Source organism: Zootoca vivipara, chromosome 3, assembly GCF_963506605.1.
Source record: "Zootoca vivipara chromosome 3, rZooViv1.1, whole genome shotgun sequence".
NCBI classification, from domain to species: domain Eukaryota; kingdom Metazoa; phylum Chordata; class Lepidosauria; order Squamata; family Lacertidae; genus Zootoca; species Zootoca vivipara.
In genome coordinates this window covers 61,290,227-61,305,664 of record NC_083278.1, presented here as the reverse complement: position 1 = coordinate 61,305,664, position 15,438 = coordinate 61,290,227, and the positions used below count along the sequence as shown (strand labels likewise).

General features: G+C 41.4%; 1 protein-coding gene across 3 annotated transcripts in view; it reads right to left on the bottom strand.

Annotated features, from left to right (window-relative positions):
- The window catches only part of PHACTR2 (phosphatase and actin regulator 2), a 92,883-nt gene that overhangs the window by 22,822 nt on the left and 54,623 nt on the right, over positions 1-15,438 (bottom strand). For all 3 annotated transcript variants that reach the window (XM_035108834.2, XM_035108836.2, XM_035108835.2), the window contains exons 2-4: positions 12,639-12,806; positions 1,249-1,329; positions 82-243 (exon numbers count right to left, since the gene is read on the bottom strand). In XM_035108834.2, the coding sequence (XP_034964725.2) occupies positions 82-243; positions 1,249-1,329; positions 12,639-12,806 (411 nt within the window). The remainder of the gene's footprint in view (positions 1-81; positions 244-1,248; positions 1,330-12,638; positions 12,807-15,438) is intronic.

Here is a 15,438-nt window from a genome sequence, read left to right as displayed (position 1 = left end):
TCACTATAACCATTTACATAAATAATCTACTCATGTTTTTAAAATGAGAAATCAATCCCGATGAGTTGCATTTTAAATTACCCTTTTTGCCATCTTTTCTCTCTTCTGTAGCTGGTGGTGCTTTTGCCGATGTGGAGCTATTCTCTTCTGCGGTCTTTGTGACATTTTCTCCCTGTATCGCTTCTTCAGTGATTACTATCGTGTGGCCGTTTGAGGTTTCATGATTTACTGTTATCTCTCCATCTGAAATAAACGATAACAAAGTTATCACCTAACATTGACAATGTATGTAAGCGCTTCCCATTTACAGGGTTGCAGCATACAGCAATGAGTCGCATGCTTGATGTGCATAAAATGTGATGAAGCTATATTGGAAAGGGAGGAAGGAATCTACATTAAAAAGCACTTGAATGCCGAGAATACTTACATTACCAGAATACTAATTTTCACCTCTTCCACCTCTATATCTTTCGAGAGGTGTGGTGACCAGAACTATACACCGTATTTCAAGTGTGGTTGCCCCATAGATTTCTGTAGCAGTGTTATTATGGTATCAACAGTTTTACTGGGAGTACTTGACACCTTCTTTAGGGCATGCCAATCAGTCTTTGAAGCATGTCTTCCTCCCCTGACATCTAGACTCAACAGCACAACACTTAGATGCATGGCAGGGTCCCCCCACCCCAGCCACCTGACACAAATACTTGGATTCAAGTATGCTTCCATGTTCTCTCCTGAATATACCTTGCTATTCAGTTCATTTCCCCAAACAACGAGACACAAATGAATTATGGTTTGTGCTTATAATGGAGGACCCTGGGGTTTTGCCACAAACAGGTTATGAGTCTGGCTTGAAAGGATGTGTCCCTGCCATGGTACTAAAGGCTGTATCAATCACGGCACAGAGTTTCGAAACAATGAGAGCAGCAACAGAACAATAATGCTAATCATTTAAATGACATACAGTAGAACCTCTACTTACTGACGTAATCAGTTCCGGAGGTCTGTCCGTAAGTCGATCTGGGTAGCTGGTAGAAGCACTGTTGTGCGCAGGCACATTTGGTGATAGCGCACTTCTGTGCGTGCGCAAATGGCAGAAGCTGCTTCTGTGCATGCATGAATCACAGCAAACCCAGTATTTACTTCCGGGTTTGCCGTGGTCACAACTTGGATCAGGCCCAAGTAGTCATAAATAGAGGTTCTACTGTACAAAAGTTATTACCGGCTGCCTATATTAATTGCCATCACCTTGTTCAGTTATTTCCTTCAGGACACCCCTTCTTATCAACTCCTCTCTGCTTTGCCTTGTTGATATCTTTCTTTCCAGCACTTCAAAAAAGAAAAAGACAAAATTTAGACATTAAATTCAATTATAGCAAATATGTTTTTTTAAAAATAAACAAACACCAGAAAAAGGTTAAAAAGAACAAAAGCGAAGACCTTAGTCTTTGTCTTCAGCAGTAGCTTTTCAAAATATTGTTAGTCGTTAGAAAGAAAAGGAGCACTGTACAAGTCGGCGACGCTGCTTGATCTTTTGTTAACAAGTGCAGCTACATTTTTTTTTATTAGTAACAAGAATAGCAATGAACCTCCAGAACAGAAATATATTATGAAAATTTGTTATGGCAGAGTCACACTCACATGTACTCTAAGGCATTGTTTTGTATGACAAGCAATCATTCTTCCCATCCAAGTTTTGGATGAAATGCAATGTAGCCCTAAGGCGATTTTTCTGTTAGTGCAAGGATTTCTCTAGGCCTCTATAAAAGATTTGGCGAAGGCAGGGGCAGGAGAGATAGGGTAAGTCCTGCTGCCCAAGTGGAAATCCCAGTGCTGACAGGAATTCTTAGTAAAACACCACCCTGAAATTGGGGAAATGTATCTATTCTTATATAAAGCTATGCATGTTATAGTTCCTGGAAACATGAGTGCACAAAATGTTGCATAACTTACAGCCTGATATATCAGGAAATCCCCTTGTACAGAAACCACTGGCTAGTCATCTGAGAGCACATGCTATGATGAATACAAAGAGCGACCTTCAAAGTGGCGTCTCCAACCTGTATATAATGGCTGCTGTTCAGCTTCCCTCACGTGGTTCAGGTTGGGGAAGAGCCATAGCTCGATGGAAAAGCTTCCAGGCCTCAGGTTCAATCCCAGGCATCTCCAGGTAGGGCTCAGAGAGAACCATGTCTGAAATCCCAGAGGGCCACTGGCTCTGTCAGAATACATAATACTGAGCAAGATGGACCAATAGTCCTACTCAATGTCAGGCAGCTTCCTGAAGACTTCCAGTTTCGGCCAGGTCTTACTGGCTTCTTTACAAGGGGATTTTCCAGGGGCGTACCCAGGATCAAAACTAGGGGGGGGGCAAGAGAGGGGAAGAGAGAGGGAAGGAAGGAGGGAGGGAGGGGAGAGAGAGAAGGAAGGAAGGAAGGAAGGAGGGTGGGTGGGTGTGGGCGGGGGAGAGAGAGAGAGAGAGAGATGGAAGGAAGGAAGGAAGGAAGGGGTGAGAGAGAGAGAAGGGAGGGAGCGAGGGAGAGAGAAAGGAAGAAAGAAAGAGGGGGGAAGGATGGAAGGAAGGAAGGAAGGAAGGATAGAGCTCCCGTCCGTCCGCCCCCCCCCAGCTCAGGCTGCTCCTCCCCCCTCCCACATTCCTGTCGCTGGCTGCAGGCACAGAGGGGGCGAAAACAGCCCGTTTTCCATAACCCACAGCGACTTTTCCCCTTCAGTTTTCAGAGGGAAAAAGTGCGGGTTATGGTCCGTAAAATACGGTAATTTTTTTTCTCCTGGGGGGGGCAGCTTCCCCCCTGCCCCTCACTGGGTACGCCCATGGGACTTTCCATAACTTATTGGATGCTGTGATGCATCAGGCTGTAAACTATGTAACTTTCTGTGCAAACATATTTTGCAGTTTCCAAGAAGTGTGCTATAAGCTGCTTTGTTTGTTTATAAAACTTATTTCTGCTGACAGAAAGATGCAGAAACAAAAACAAATAACCCTTGAAGGTAACCTGGTACTTCTGAGCATCTGTGGCTCCAATGGAGAGGGTGCAATACTTGCACGGGAAAAGCGCACATAATCCAAGAGATCCCTAAGATGTAGAACATCAGAGGTCCCTGACTGTCAACCAAGGCAGGTCTGCAGCCATGCTTCACAGACCACATCTATCTAAAACCACAATAATGGAATCCCAAAGAACCCAATTTTGCCACAATTCATTCTTTGAGACTAAAATACTCAGTGAATTTAAGTGCAGCATATCACCCCCTGGCTTGCCAATTGTTCATACTGACTTTCCGAAGCATTTGCTAATACCCTATCCTTTAAAAATATAATTGTTAAACCTATCTTCTGAATGTGACCCTTAAAATGTTTGCTTCTTCCACTTGTTTAATCCTTCCCCCCTTTTATCTCCCATTGCTGGGAGAGAATTACTGTATATTCCTGCGAATAAGACTACTTTTTAACCCAGGAAAATCTTCTCAAAAGCCAGGGGTCGTCTTATATGCCGGGTCATATTTCTTATACGGTGAGTATATCCCAAACTCTATATTTTAACTAGAAAAGTTGGGGGTCGTCTTATACGCCCAGTCGTTTTATAAGCCGGAATATACGGTAAGCATTTTACTTTCCTCAAGTGCTACCTATAAGCTAGGTCAGGTGGAGTCACTTCCTCTTGCCATTTCTACCTTCAGTCCTGCCATCCACACTTCCAATCTCTGTGTATTCATCATCTGCCTCACAAAGCAGCATTTTTGAGATTTAACTATGGCTCAGATTTATCTGCTCCCTTAAGCCACTATCTCCTCCTTACTCAGAACAGTATACCAGTGAACTAGACAAACATTAAGCGATTAAACAAGCAGAATATTTTCGTATCAGGCCCCGAGCAGGCACACTTGGCTTGTGGAGCTACAGCTAACCTATCTGTCCTGCTTATTGCTACAGTCATCATTTTTTCATGTATCTTGCTTGGTCTGTTTCTCTTCATCTTCCCTTTTCTTTAGCTTCTTTGTATGCATGGAATGTTCCTCCTGCTAAAATCCTATGTGCCTTTCTTATTTCAAAAAGCCTGTAAAAACCAATCCTTTTTTGCTTTGCCTCCTTAATTTTTACCTTCTATATTTTGCTTCATTTTTTTAAAGGCAAAGTAGTAATTACCAACTTTAGCAGCGTGCAAATTTAAGAATGTTCCACACTGCCTTAAGCAAATTACAACTCCTTCTGCACAATCACATATTGTTCCCCTCCTCACCACCAACCTGTTCTCTTCCTTGGCCTCTGCCTAGTTTCAGTGTGAGCCAATTGGATAGAGACCTGCTGTTTTTAGTTTTTGCAAAGCATTAAATATTCTTTAAATCAGGAATGGAGAACCTGTGACTGACTGTCCAGATGTTCAAACAAAACCTGGAGGGCCAAAGGTTCCCCATCCCACCTTTAAACACAATGGCCTTGATCCAAAGAACTTTCTGCAAAGCAGCAGGTCGCTTGCATGATGCTGCCTGCCTGTTTGGAAAAAAGAAACCCCCTCAAAAATAGATGCATAAATATATTCAGTTGCAGATGTTTTCAGTTATAAATGTATTAAGTCACAGGCAATACTTTAAAAGCACAAAATAGCTTTTTCTTTATTATTGCATTCACAAAATAGGGCTTGTTTTGAAAAACTCAATAAAAATTATAAGTTTAAAAAATCATGGAAAATATTGCAGTTCAACAAATACAATGTACTTCAGCTTTATAGGGGACATTCTCTTCTAATATATGGATGCACCCTTGGTTTTGTTTTTACATCCTCTTTCCAATCACATACTTTTTAATATAGCAAAAGAAATAAATGCAGAATGTTTATGATCATGTTTGATCTCAGGGAGTCAGTGAGAGAGATGTCAGTTTTCCTACTTTGTAGAGAAACTTATTCATGAATATGCAATGCATAGTCAGATAACATATTGCAGCACCTCCATATGCAACTGTATTTTCTTAAGCTGCTAGATAAAAGGCGTTGAATTCCTTAAGGATCAGTTTAGGGTGCTTTTTTGTCCTATATTCGTTGGGTTTCTAAGCAACCCTCCTCACCCCATTTTTTGCTTTTTCTGAACACCAGGGCTTGAACCACCTTCATGCTGCTCTGATAATTACCGTAGTCTAATCTGGCAGGGCTAATCATGCACATGGAAGGTAGTGTCTTAATAAGCACCACTGCCAGATCGGGACATCCCATTGCCGACAACCCCCTCTATTGGCAAACATACTGAAGGAAATGAGTTTGCCAGAAAATTCTGAGTTGGAAAATTTTCTGGAAATTAGGGTAATTCACATTGGGGATGGGGATGGGACTGAATTTGCACTGGAAAACTTTCTGATGCCCTAGATCTTTCTGTTATGTTTGCCAAAAGACTATGTAATTTGTGATTTTGGAAAGAGACCCATGTTACTGCATTTGAATTATGGAAGAATATATTGTACAGATATCTGCGCAAGTGTATGTGCTTTTAAATAGCTGTAGGCATTCATGTGCTGAAGTTTCTAAAGTGTTGCATGTTTTTATGACTAAATTAACAAATAATATTTTTGTGCAATTTTGTAACTTGTATATTGGTTATATATATTCGCCCAGAAAATGTTTGGAGTATTTGTATAAATATATTAGTATGTATCGATAGGAACAATATAGTTTTGGAGTGTTCCTACCGTCATAATCACATGCTTGTTACAATGGTACTGTACATATGTCAGTCATCTGCCTGTTACAGAAAGACCCTAAAGGAGATTCACTGAAATGTGTAGGGCAGCTAATATATATTTATCGGCATCTTAAGACATTATTCTGAGTCAGGCCATTGGCTGCTCTGAGCTAGTTTGTCTAGTTTGAAGAATGATAGCTCTCTAATGTTTCTCTCAGCAGAAATATCCCCAACTCTGCTGCTATTTTTATTTTAACACTTATAGAGTGCCTAACATTTTTCTAAATGCTGTACAGATTTTTTTTTTAAAAAAAAGATAAGACAGCTTGTAGCCAGCAAGCAGGGACTAACAGACATGATGAAAAAAAAATGGAATGGAGAGGGAAGAGGGAAAGCAAGCAAATTCAGGAAGTTGGAACAGAGTGATCTTTCTAGCAAATGCAGGGGGTGGGGAGCAAGCCCTTTGCAGCTGCTTCTTCTCTAGCTAAAGGATAGAGAAACTTTAGTCTTTGTATAGTTAGAAAGTTGATGCTACAGAGGGTGCAGTCTCCCAGTGGCCCTTGTTCAGATGGCAATGACAGAGATCAAAGTGTGCTTCCCTTCAGTTGTGTAATCCCAGGGCTACACAATATCATTTTAAAACAAACCATGGGCGTGTTGTGGATTGAACCTGGGAATGTATGCATGCAAACCACTTGCTCTTCCACTGACCTATGGCACTTGCCACAGGTTCCTGCTAAATACTATCAGCACAAATTGTTCTCAAGTTCATATACAGTACAGTATGTTACTTTTGGGCATCCAATTTAGATGCTCAAAAATCTTAAATTCTACTTCCTCGGTATCTGATGACTTAAAACATTTATACACCTCACTCATTACACTCATGCTCCAGTCTAATTGTGGCTTCTTTAAAACAAAATGTTACAGGGGATAGATGTGGTAATTTAAACATCTGAATTACACCTCACAGACAAGATAGTCTTGTCTTGTCTCACACATTATAATTCACACACCTCATTAGCATGCATAACACTCAAGATTATTCCATAAACAAAAAGACAGGTACTTGCTCTCAAGAAATGTATGGCCTACCACAGAAGGAAGAGAAGGGAAGAGAAAATGTTACAGGTAGGTAGCCGTGTTGGTCTGAGTCGAAGCAAAATAAAAAAATTCCTTCAGTAGCACCTTAAAGACCAACTAAGTTTATATTTTGGTATGAGCTTTCGTGTGCATGCACACTTCTTCAGATACGAAGAAGAGAAAATGTAAGCATGTAGATTTACTTACACCTGAAACTTGATTACAGTAAAGTTTATGGGATTAACCCACGTGTCTCAGGGAAAAGATGGGCTTTGGAGGAGAGAGAGAGAGCCCTATAGAAGACGGAGTTCTAGGCACAGCTGGCAGAAAGAGAGCCACAAACACCATCTGCCTTAGGTGACCTTTGTAGCAAAAAACACTTTCGATGGATTCTGTGAGGGATGCAGAAGAGCTCACTTTATCCTGAAGTGATGTGAAATGAGCAGAAGATTCTAGAGCGTGGTTTTTCTGTCTGAAGTTTTTCCACATAAGATTAATGAAGATGAATAAAGATGATGATGCTGTAATTATACTTGGGTTTTTTAATATTATTATTAGAATATTTTGCTTCAGCTAATAAATGTCTCTTGCTGGCAGTGTTATAGTCAAAACACCAGAACTGAACTGTGCTCATTTCCTCCTTCCCACTTTATCACAGCAGCAGCCACCCAATTTAAATTCTCCATGAACAAGAGCAGAAGCATTAGGTTTATTAATGGTATGGAACCAAATCTGAGCTATGCATAGGGAACAAAAAGTACAGCAAGGAAGCTGTCTAAATACCAGGCACTTTGCATTTATTAAGGCATAATTGTATTTTGATTATATGAAATAGATGGAATCTGAAGCAGATTAAATGAGACAGCATAGGCAAAGGTCACTAAATATTGGAGAGATTTAGTGCTTGATAATTTGCCAAAGTGCACCATCTTATCTTTTTAAAAGTTATGCAGAGACACATTTTTGTAAGAAACAGTGATTTACTGTTTTGCTATTAAAACTTAAATTAAGAAACATAACATCAAACGCTTCAACAACACACACCGAGGCCATCTGCTTTATTTCAGAATCAAGACAGCTACAGAATATCATTCTGTTGCATTTTAAATAAATGTCATTTTATAAGTTCAGAATTCTTCAAGTTTTTTCATCTGAGTTAATTTGTTAAAGAAGCACTGGGAGAAAATGGAATTACTTCTGGGAAAGTGATGGAACTGAATATAGAAGGCATGCCTTGCTATTTGTATGTGAAGTTACTATGACCAAAGTATTTGCACACAACTGGGATTGTATCTTTGTGAAATAGATCTGTGTTTCCAAAGAGTTGGGAAGCTAGAGTGCGGATGTGTCAAGGTGGTAGCTCAGCTCACATAGAAGGTGTTGTTAAAGATGGGAAGTCTTTTTAAAAAACGGGGTGGGGAAGACCCGGATGCCCAACTGTATAAATATAACACACTGCACAGGCCTTTCCAAAGGATAAGCATCCCTTTACAATGAACATACACAATTTTTAAAAAGGTGGTCTCTTTCATCAGAACATTTCAGTTATCCTGCAGTCCCACAGTCCCAGAAGGCCCCTTCTTTCTATCTGACAGCTCTGGCTGGCATTTCTATGTCGGCTCAAGTAAACATGAGCACTCGAGAATACTCGAGAGCCAGTGTGGTGTAGTGGTTAAGAGCGGTAGACTCGTAATCTGGGGAACCGGGCTTGTGTCTCCGCTCCTCCACATGCAGCTGCTGGGTGACCTTGGGCTAGTCACACTTCTTTGAAGTCTCTCAGCCCCACTCACCTCACAGAGTGTTTGTTGTGGGGGAGGAAGGGAAAGGAGAATGTTAGCTGCTTTGAGACTCCTTCGGGTAGTGATAAAGCAGTGTGGTGTAGTGCTTAGAGTGCTGGACTGGGACCTGGTAAATATATAAAAGGTAAAGGGTAAAGGGACCCCTGACTGTTAGTTCCAGTCGCGGATGACTCTGGGGTTGCAGTGCTCATCTCGCTTTACTGGCTGAGGGAGCTGGCATACACATTCCGGGTCATGTGGCCAGCATGACTAAGCCACTTCTGGGGAACCAGAGGAGTGCACGGAAATGCCATTTACCTTCCCACCGCAGCGGTACCTATTTATCTACTTGCACTTTGACATGCTTTCGAACTGCTAGGTGGGCAGGAGCAGGGACCAAACAATGGGAGCTCACCCTGTCACGGGGATTTGAACCACCGACCATCTGATCGGCAAGCCCTAGGCCAGGCATCCCCAAACTTCAGCCCTCCAGATGTTTTGGACTACAATTCCCATCTTCCCTGACCACTGGCCCTGTTAGCTAGGGATCATGGGAGTTGTAGGCCAAAACATCTGGAGGGCCGCAGTTTGGGGATGCCTGCCCTAGGCTCTGTGGTTTAGACCACAGCGCCACCCATGTCCCACTAAGCGCCACCCACGTACAATATAATATATAAGGGCCCCTGACCATCAGGTCCAGTTTGTGTCCGACTCTGGGGTTGCGGCGCTCATCTCGCTCTATAGGCCGAGGGAGCCAGCGTTTGTCCGCAGACAGCTTCCGGGTCATGTGGCCAGCATGACAAACCTGCTTCTGGCGAACCAGAGCAGCGCACGGAAACGCCGTTTACCATCCCGCCGGAGCGGTCCCTATTTATCTACTTGCATTTTGATGTGCTTTCGAACTGCTAGGTGGGCAGGAGCTGGGACCGAGCAACGGGAGCTCACCCCATTGTAGGGATTCGAACCACCGACCTTCTGATCAGCAAGCCCTAGACTCTGTGGTTTAACCCACAGTGCCACCTGGGTCCCTACAATATAATATAATATAATACAATATAATAAATAATAATAATTATATAAGACAATATAATAAATATAATACTGTCTTTAATATTTATTATATTAATAAATATAATAAATGTATTATTAATTCTTCACTTTTACTTTAAAAGTCCCCACCCATGTTATTTAGAAGCTGTTAAATCCTCAGGCTCTCTTAATTATGCCATTCTTATTTTTTTAAGAAGCACTAATCCAACATTCTGAAATGCATCCAGATATTTTTGCTTCCCAATGGTAGACCTGCTGTATCTTCATTTAGCTTCGAGCTTCTCCTCTGGGATTATAGCATTTGATGCAATCAGAGCCAGACGCGGCTTCTGCTCCACCCCCTCCGCTTTCCCTATGGATATTCAAAGGAGCATCTTTTCACTCCAGCCTATAAACTACTGAAATCTCTTCCTCTTCCGAAAGCAGAAACTGATAAGATCCTTCCTAAAGTTTGTTTTTTAGGATGACGAAACTGTTTGCTCAGCTTTGCAAAGTGAGTGGCTTGGCAGCATAGATTTCAAGATCTACATGGAAGACACGTTACCAAAGAGGGGGGGGCAGGAATCCATTCATCATTCCCACATCAGTACACATTATTTCCATAACGAAGCCTCCATAATTTTAACTGCTCGTATCATGTGCAGTTTACATAGATTTATTCAGCTGCTGGCACAGTATGATCACCTTCCATTATATTTTTGTAAGAAAACGGAGCCTTCCATCCAAGACTGCACCTTTCAGTACATGCTGTTTTTCACAGGCCTAATACAAAACAATCAGATTCCCACCGCTGCCCTAGTTCTCTGGCTGAGGGCCATACTACTTCACACGCAGCTGCATGTTGCATTCCCATGAGTCCCCCCCCCCCATTGTTATTTTTAAAAAGCAAAGAAAACTAATAAGCAAAATAAGCTTTGGCGGTTCCCTATCTGAAGCGAAAGAACAATGGGAAAGGGTGCTTTTCCTCTCAAAACTGCTCCCCGAGGGGGACCCCATTAGAGCAATGTTACATGCATCTCTGTTTAACAATGAGCATCATTAGTAAAATAATATGGCACAAGCACACTACAAATATCATCTCCCTTGTCCAAGTACAAAACATAACTAAATGCAAATGAATGCCGATCTAGCCACAGAGGTAAGGTGCTGTACAGTATCAGGATCCTACCCTTTGTCTCTAAGGGCGTTATGCTCAGTATGCTTTTATTTCAACAGGGCTTCCCGCTGATGATTAGGGACCCATATCCAACTATGGATATATATATATATATATATATATATATATATATATATATATATACACATACATACACACACACACACACACACACACACACACACTGTATATTCCTGGTATAAGTCGGGAATCGTCTTATATGCCAGGTCGTATTTCTTATACAGCGAGTATATCCATCCCAAACTCTATATTTTAACTGGGAAAGTTGGGGGTCGTCTTATACGCCCAGTCGTCTTATACGCCGGAATATACGGTAAGCTCGCTTTTAAGAAATCCTACAAAAGTAAACAAGAGGTTCCAGGAAAATAAATCCACAAATTCCTGCTTACATGTTTATGTTCCAAGACTTAAATATATCACACCAGGCACAGAAGCCACCTACTGTAAGCAGAGCTTTCTGAAACTAGTTCTGCTCTAATGGACCAGAAAAATGAAAAGTACTTTTTGAAGGTGACATTTGGAAGAACAGATTGGATGTCCTCATTCCATATGACTGTAAAAAGAGAGAATTAATGCATGTGTACCTTACAGAGCTGTTTCCAGGTACTGTGAGATGCTTTTAATGTGATTTACAATTTGTCAAGAACTACAAAACATTAGTTGTTTTACTATTATTAGAAATAATATTAAAAATTCCCGTGTTGTCAAAAAATACCACTGTGGTCAGGTACAATTTATTTATCTCTCCTTTGTCATGTCACCACACAGTCTGATTTTTATTTTTATTTTTGTCCAAATCTATTAGACATCAGAACAATTCTTAACTGGTCCAGTGTGTCTGGGAAGGAATTTAGTCCATGAGGGAGAAAGATAGGTGGGTGGAAGAGGCCAAGAAGAGGAACGGAAGGTTAACAGGTTATTAAGACAATGGTGACAGACAGAAATTGGCAAGGGACTAGAACAAATTGTCTTAAGGAGACCACAGGCTGGCACTGACAGCAAGCCGGAAAAAAAGTTACAGAATCATAGCTGCCAAGTTTTCCCTTTTCTCGCGAGGAAGCCTATTCAGCATAAGGGAAAATCCCTTAAAAAAGGGGATAACTTGGCAGCTATGTACAGAATATGCACAGAACAAGCAGCCACACAATCTTATTTTGAATTGGTATGGAATAATGCATAGGCTGCAGAAGGTACAGCTGATCAATCTTTGGTGGGGCACAGGTCAATTAAAATATGATACCAAAACAATAAAATTACATAGGATAAACTGGCCAAAGATAAAATGCCTGAAAATGAAAAGTTTGTGGGGGGGAAAGAGAGCTCTGTCTGGTGCAGTCTCTCTTCTCTTTTTAATGTGCAGCATGTTTTTCAGATCCAGCTTCTGAAAGGTATAAAGGTATGAAACCAGAAACAATTAAGAGTCAAAAGACCTTGAAATGAGGAACAGGGTGGCAGAGTTGAAGCACTGCAGGGCTGGAAAAGAGAGATTACTAGCTGTTCCATAAGGAACTGTGGTCAGAGAAATATTTGAGACATGTGGCATATAGAGTTAATGAAAAAGTTTTTTTTTGAAGGGGGTGTGTCAATACATCTAACAGAGACCAGCGTCCAAATCCCTACTTGGCCATGAAGCTCACTTGGTGACGTTGGACCAGTCACTGTCTCTTAGCTCTAACCTACATCATGGGGCTGCTGCGAGGACTCAAGTGGAATGGGGGAAACCATGTATACCACCTTAGGCTCTTTGGAGGAAAGGCGGGATATAAATGCAGCAAATAAATAAATAAAATAAGCAACTAATCAACCGTAACCGTTTCCAGTCATCACCAAGTAACTTCTGCCACTGCCCAAAGTGATACCTGCTGATGTTTCTATAAATTTTTCACTGGTCTTCTTCTTCCGCCACTTCCATGGTTTGAAGATTTTGCCAATAGTAGAAAGTTTGCCTTTCCTCTTGAAAGAAGGACTCCGGGATCCTGGGTTTGGCCCATCTGAGTTTGCAATTGATGTCTTGTCTATCCCATCAACTATATAAACAAAAAGCAGCAGCATGTTAGGTTACCAAAAAACATGTTAGGTTACTGTAGAAAAACAGTCATTTTTTTAAAACATGCAAAATAATGAGGAGGAAAATAACAGCCACTTCACAGTATGTGGCAATATACATTTAACACATTCTAAATAATTTCAGACATACCTAACAATGAAAATGTGATCAAGTATCACAAAATATGTGTAAATACATTCTAGTTCAGAACCATAAAAGATAACAGCAAACGCTGAACCAGCACTCTGAATAAATCCAGAACTCAAGCAGCCTTCCAGATATGCTAACATCAAACTTTCAGCATTACGTTGTAAACAAGCAAGGTCTAACATAATTAATATTCAAATCAAAGCTGCTATTCTTAATACTCCAGGTACCACATGCTGCTCCAAAGTGCCACAAGTGTCACATTGTCTACTCCCCCACTTTTATGGCGTGCCTGTTAAAAAGCAACAAACAAATCTGACTTGTGAGGCACACAAAGAAATGTCAAACATGCAAAATGGACAATATAACTACAAAATGTAGATGCAAGTTCAAAGTAACATGGCTGTCATTAAAAGCACTTGAAGATCCTACAAAAAACATCTATTTCCAAGTTTAGCATAATTTAACATTTTCAAGATTTCAGTTGTTCCCTAAAAGCAATCCAGGAAAGTTAAACACATCATTCTTAAGCACTTCAGGGGAAAAGTATTTGATCCCCTCCTAAATTTGCCCGTTTGCCTTCTGACGAAGAAATGACCAGTCCATAATTTTAATGGTAGCTTTATTGTAGCTGTGAGAGACAGAATAACAACAGGAAAAACCCCAGAAACCCAGAAGACAAAAGTCAGAGATTGATGTGCATTATAATGAGTGAAATAAGTATTTGATCCCCTATCAACCAGCCAGATGTCAGGCTACCTGGTATCTTCACTGTATGTAACAAGCTGAAATTAGAAGCACCTGCAGTAAGGGAGAGGTCTTACCTGTAATCCCAGCTCTTACTGTACCACCTGTCAACAGAAGCAATCAATCCAGCAGATTCCAATGGACCAAGACCAAAGAGCTGTCCAAGGATGTCAGGGACAAGATGGTAGACCTGCACAAGGCTGGACTGGGCTACAAGTCTATTGCCAAGCAGCTTGGTGAGAAGCTGACAACAGTTGGTGCAATAATTTGCAAATGGAGGAAACACAAAATAACTGTCAACCTCCCTCAGTCTGGGGCTCCATGCAAGATATCATCTTGTGGAGTTTCAATGATCAGGAGAATGGTAATGAAGCAGCCCAGAACATGGGGGGAAACTTGTCAATGATCTCAGGGCAGCTGGGACCATAATCACCATGAAAACAGTTGGTAACACACTACGCCGTGAAGGACTGAGATCTTGCAGAGCCCGCAAGGTCCCCTTGCTCAAGACAGCACATGTACAGGCCATTCTGCAGTTTGCCAATGTACATCTCCTCAATAACCCAGAGGAGAACTGGGTGAAAATGTTGTGGTCAGATGAGATCAAATTCGAGCTCTTTTGCATCAACTCAACATGTTTGGAGGAGGAGGAATGCTGCCTATGACCCCAAGAACACCATCCCCACCGTCAAACATGGAGGAGGACATATTATGCTTTGGGGGTGTTTTTCTGCTAAGGGGATAGGACACCTTCACCGCATCAAAGGGAGGATGGATGGGACCATGTATCGTCAAATCTTGGGTGAGTACCTCCTTCCCTCAGCCAGGACATTGAAAATGGGTCGAGGATGGGTATTCCAGCATGACTATTACCCAAAACACACAGCCAAGGCAACAAAGGAGTGGCTCAAGAAGAAGCACATTAAGGTCCTGGAGTGGCCTAGCCAGTCTCCAGACCTTAATCCCATCGAAAATCTGTGGAGGGAGCTGAAGGTTCGAGTAGCTACACATCAGCCTCAAAATCTTACTGACTTGGAGAGGATCTGCAAAGAGGAGTGGGACAAAATACCTCCTGAGATGTGTGCAAACCTGGTGGCCACCTACCAGAAACGTCTGACCTCTGTAATTGCCAACAAGGGTTTTGCCACCAAGTACTAAGTCATCTTACTTATTTCACTCATTACAATGCACATCAATCTCTGACTTTTGTCTTCTGGGTTTCTGTGGGGTTTCCAGTTGTTATTCTGTCTCTCACAGCTACAATAAACCTACCATTAAAATTATGGACTGGTCATTTCTTTGTCAGGGGGCAAACAGGCAAATTTAGCAGGGGATCAAATACTTTTTTCACTCACTGCAAGTGTGCTTGATTTCCTCTGAGTTGTACCTACTGAGTCTACAATTCATTTTCATTACATTGACTACAAGTGACTAAGGAATGCTATCATTTTTTGTCTGTGATCAGTACACTTAGGTAATGTAAAGAGCACAAGCCCCTTTGCTCTTTAGACCTCATCGTTGTTGGTTTTTTTTAAAAAAAACCTCTCTCCTTCCTTCTCTAGAATCCTCATGACTCAGACATCCTCTGTACTGTTACACAGGATATTTTTAGGCAATCCATCCTGTGCATATTGTCATCATTTTTCACCAGACAATCCTGTTCAGCTTCTCACAAAAGCAGCCTAATAGTATGCGGATAACAGTTTTGATGAAGGAAT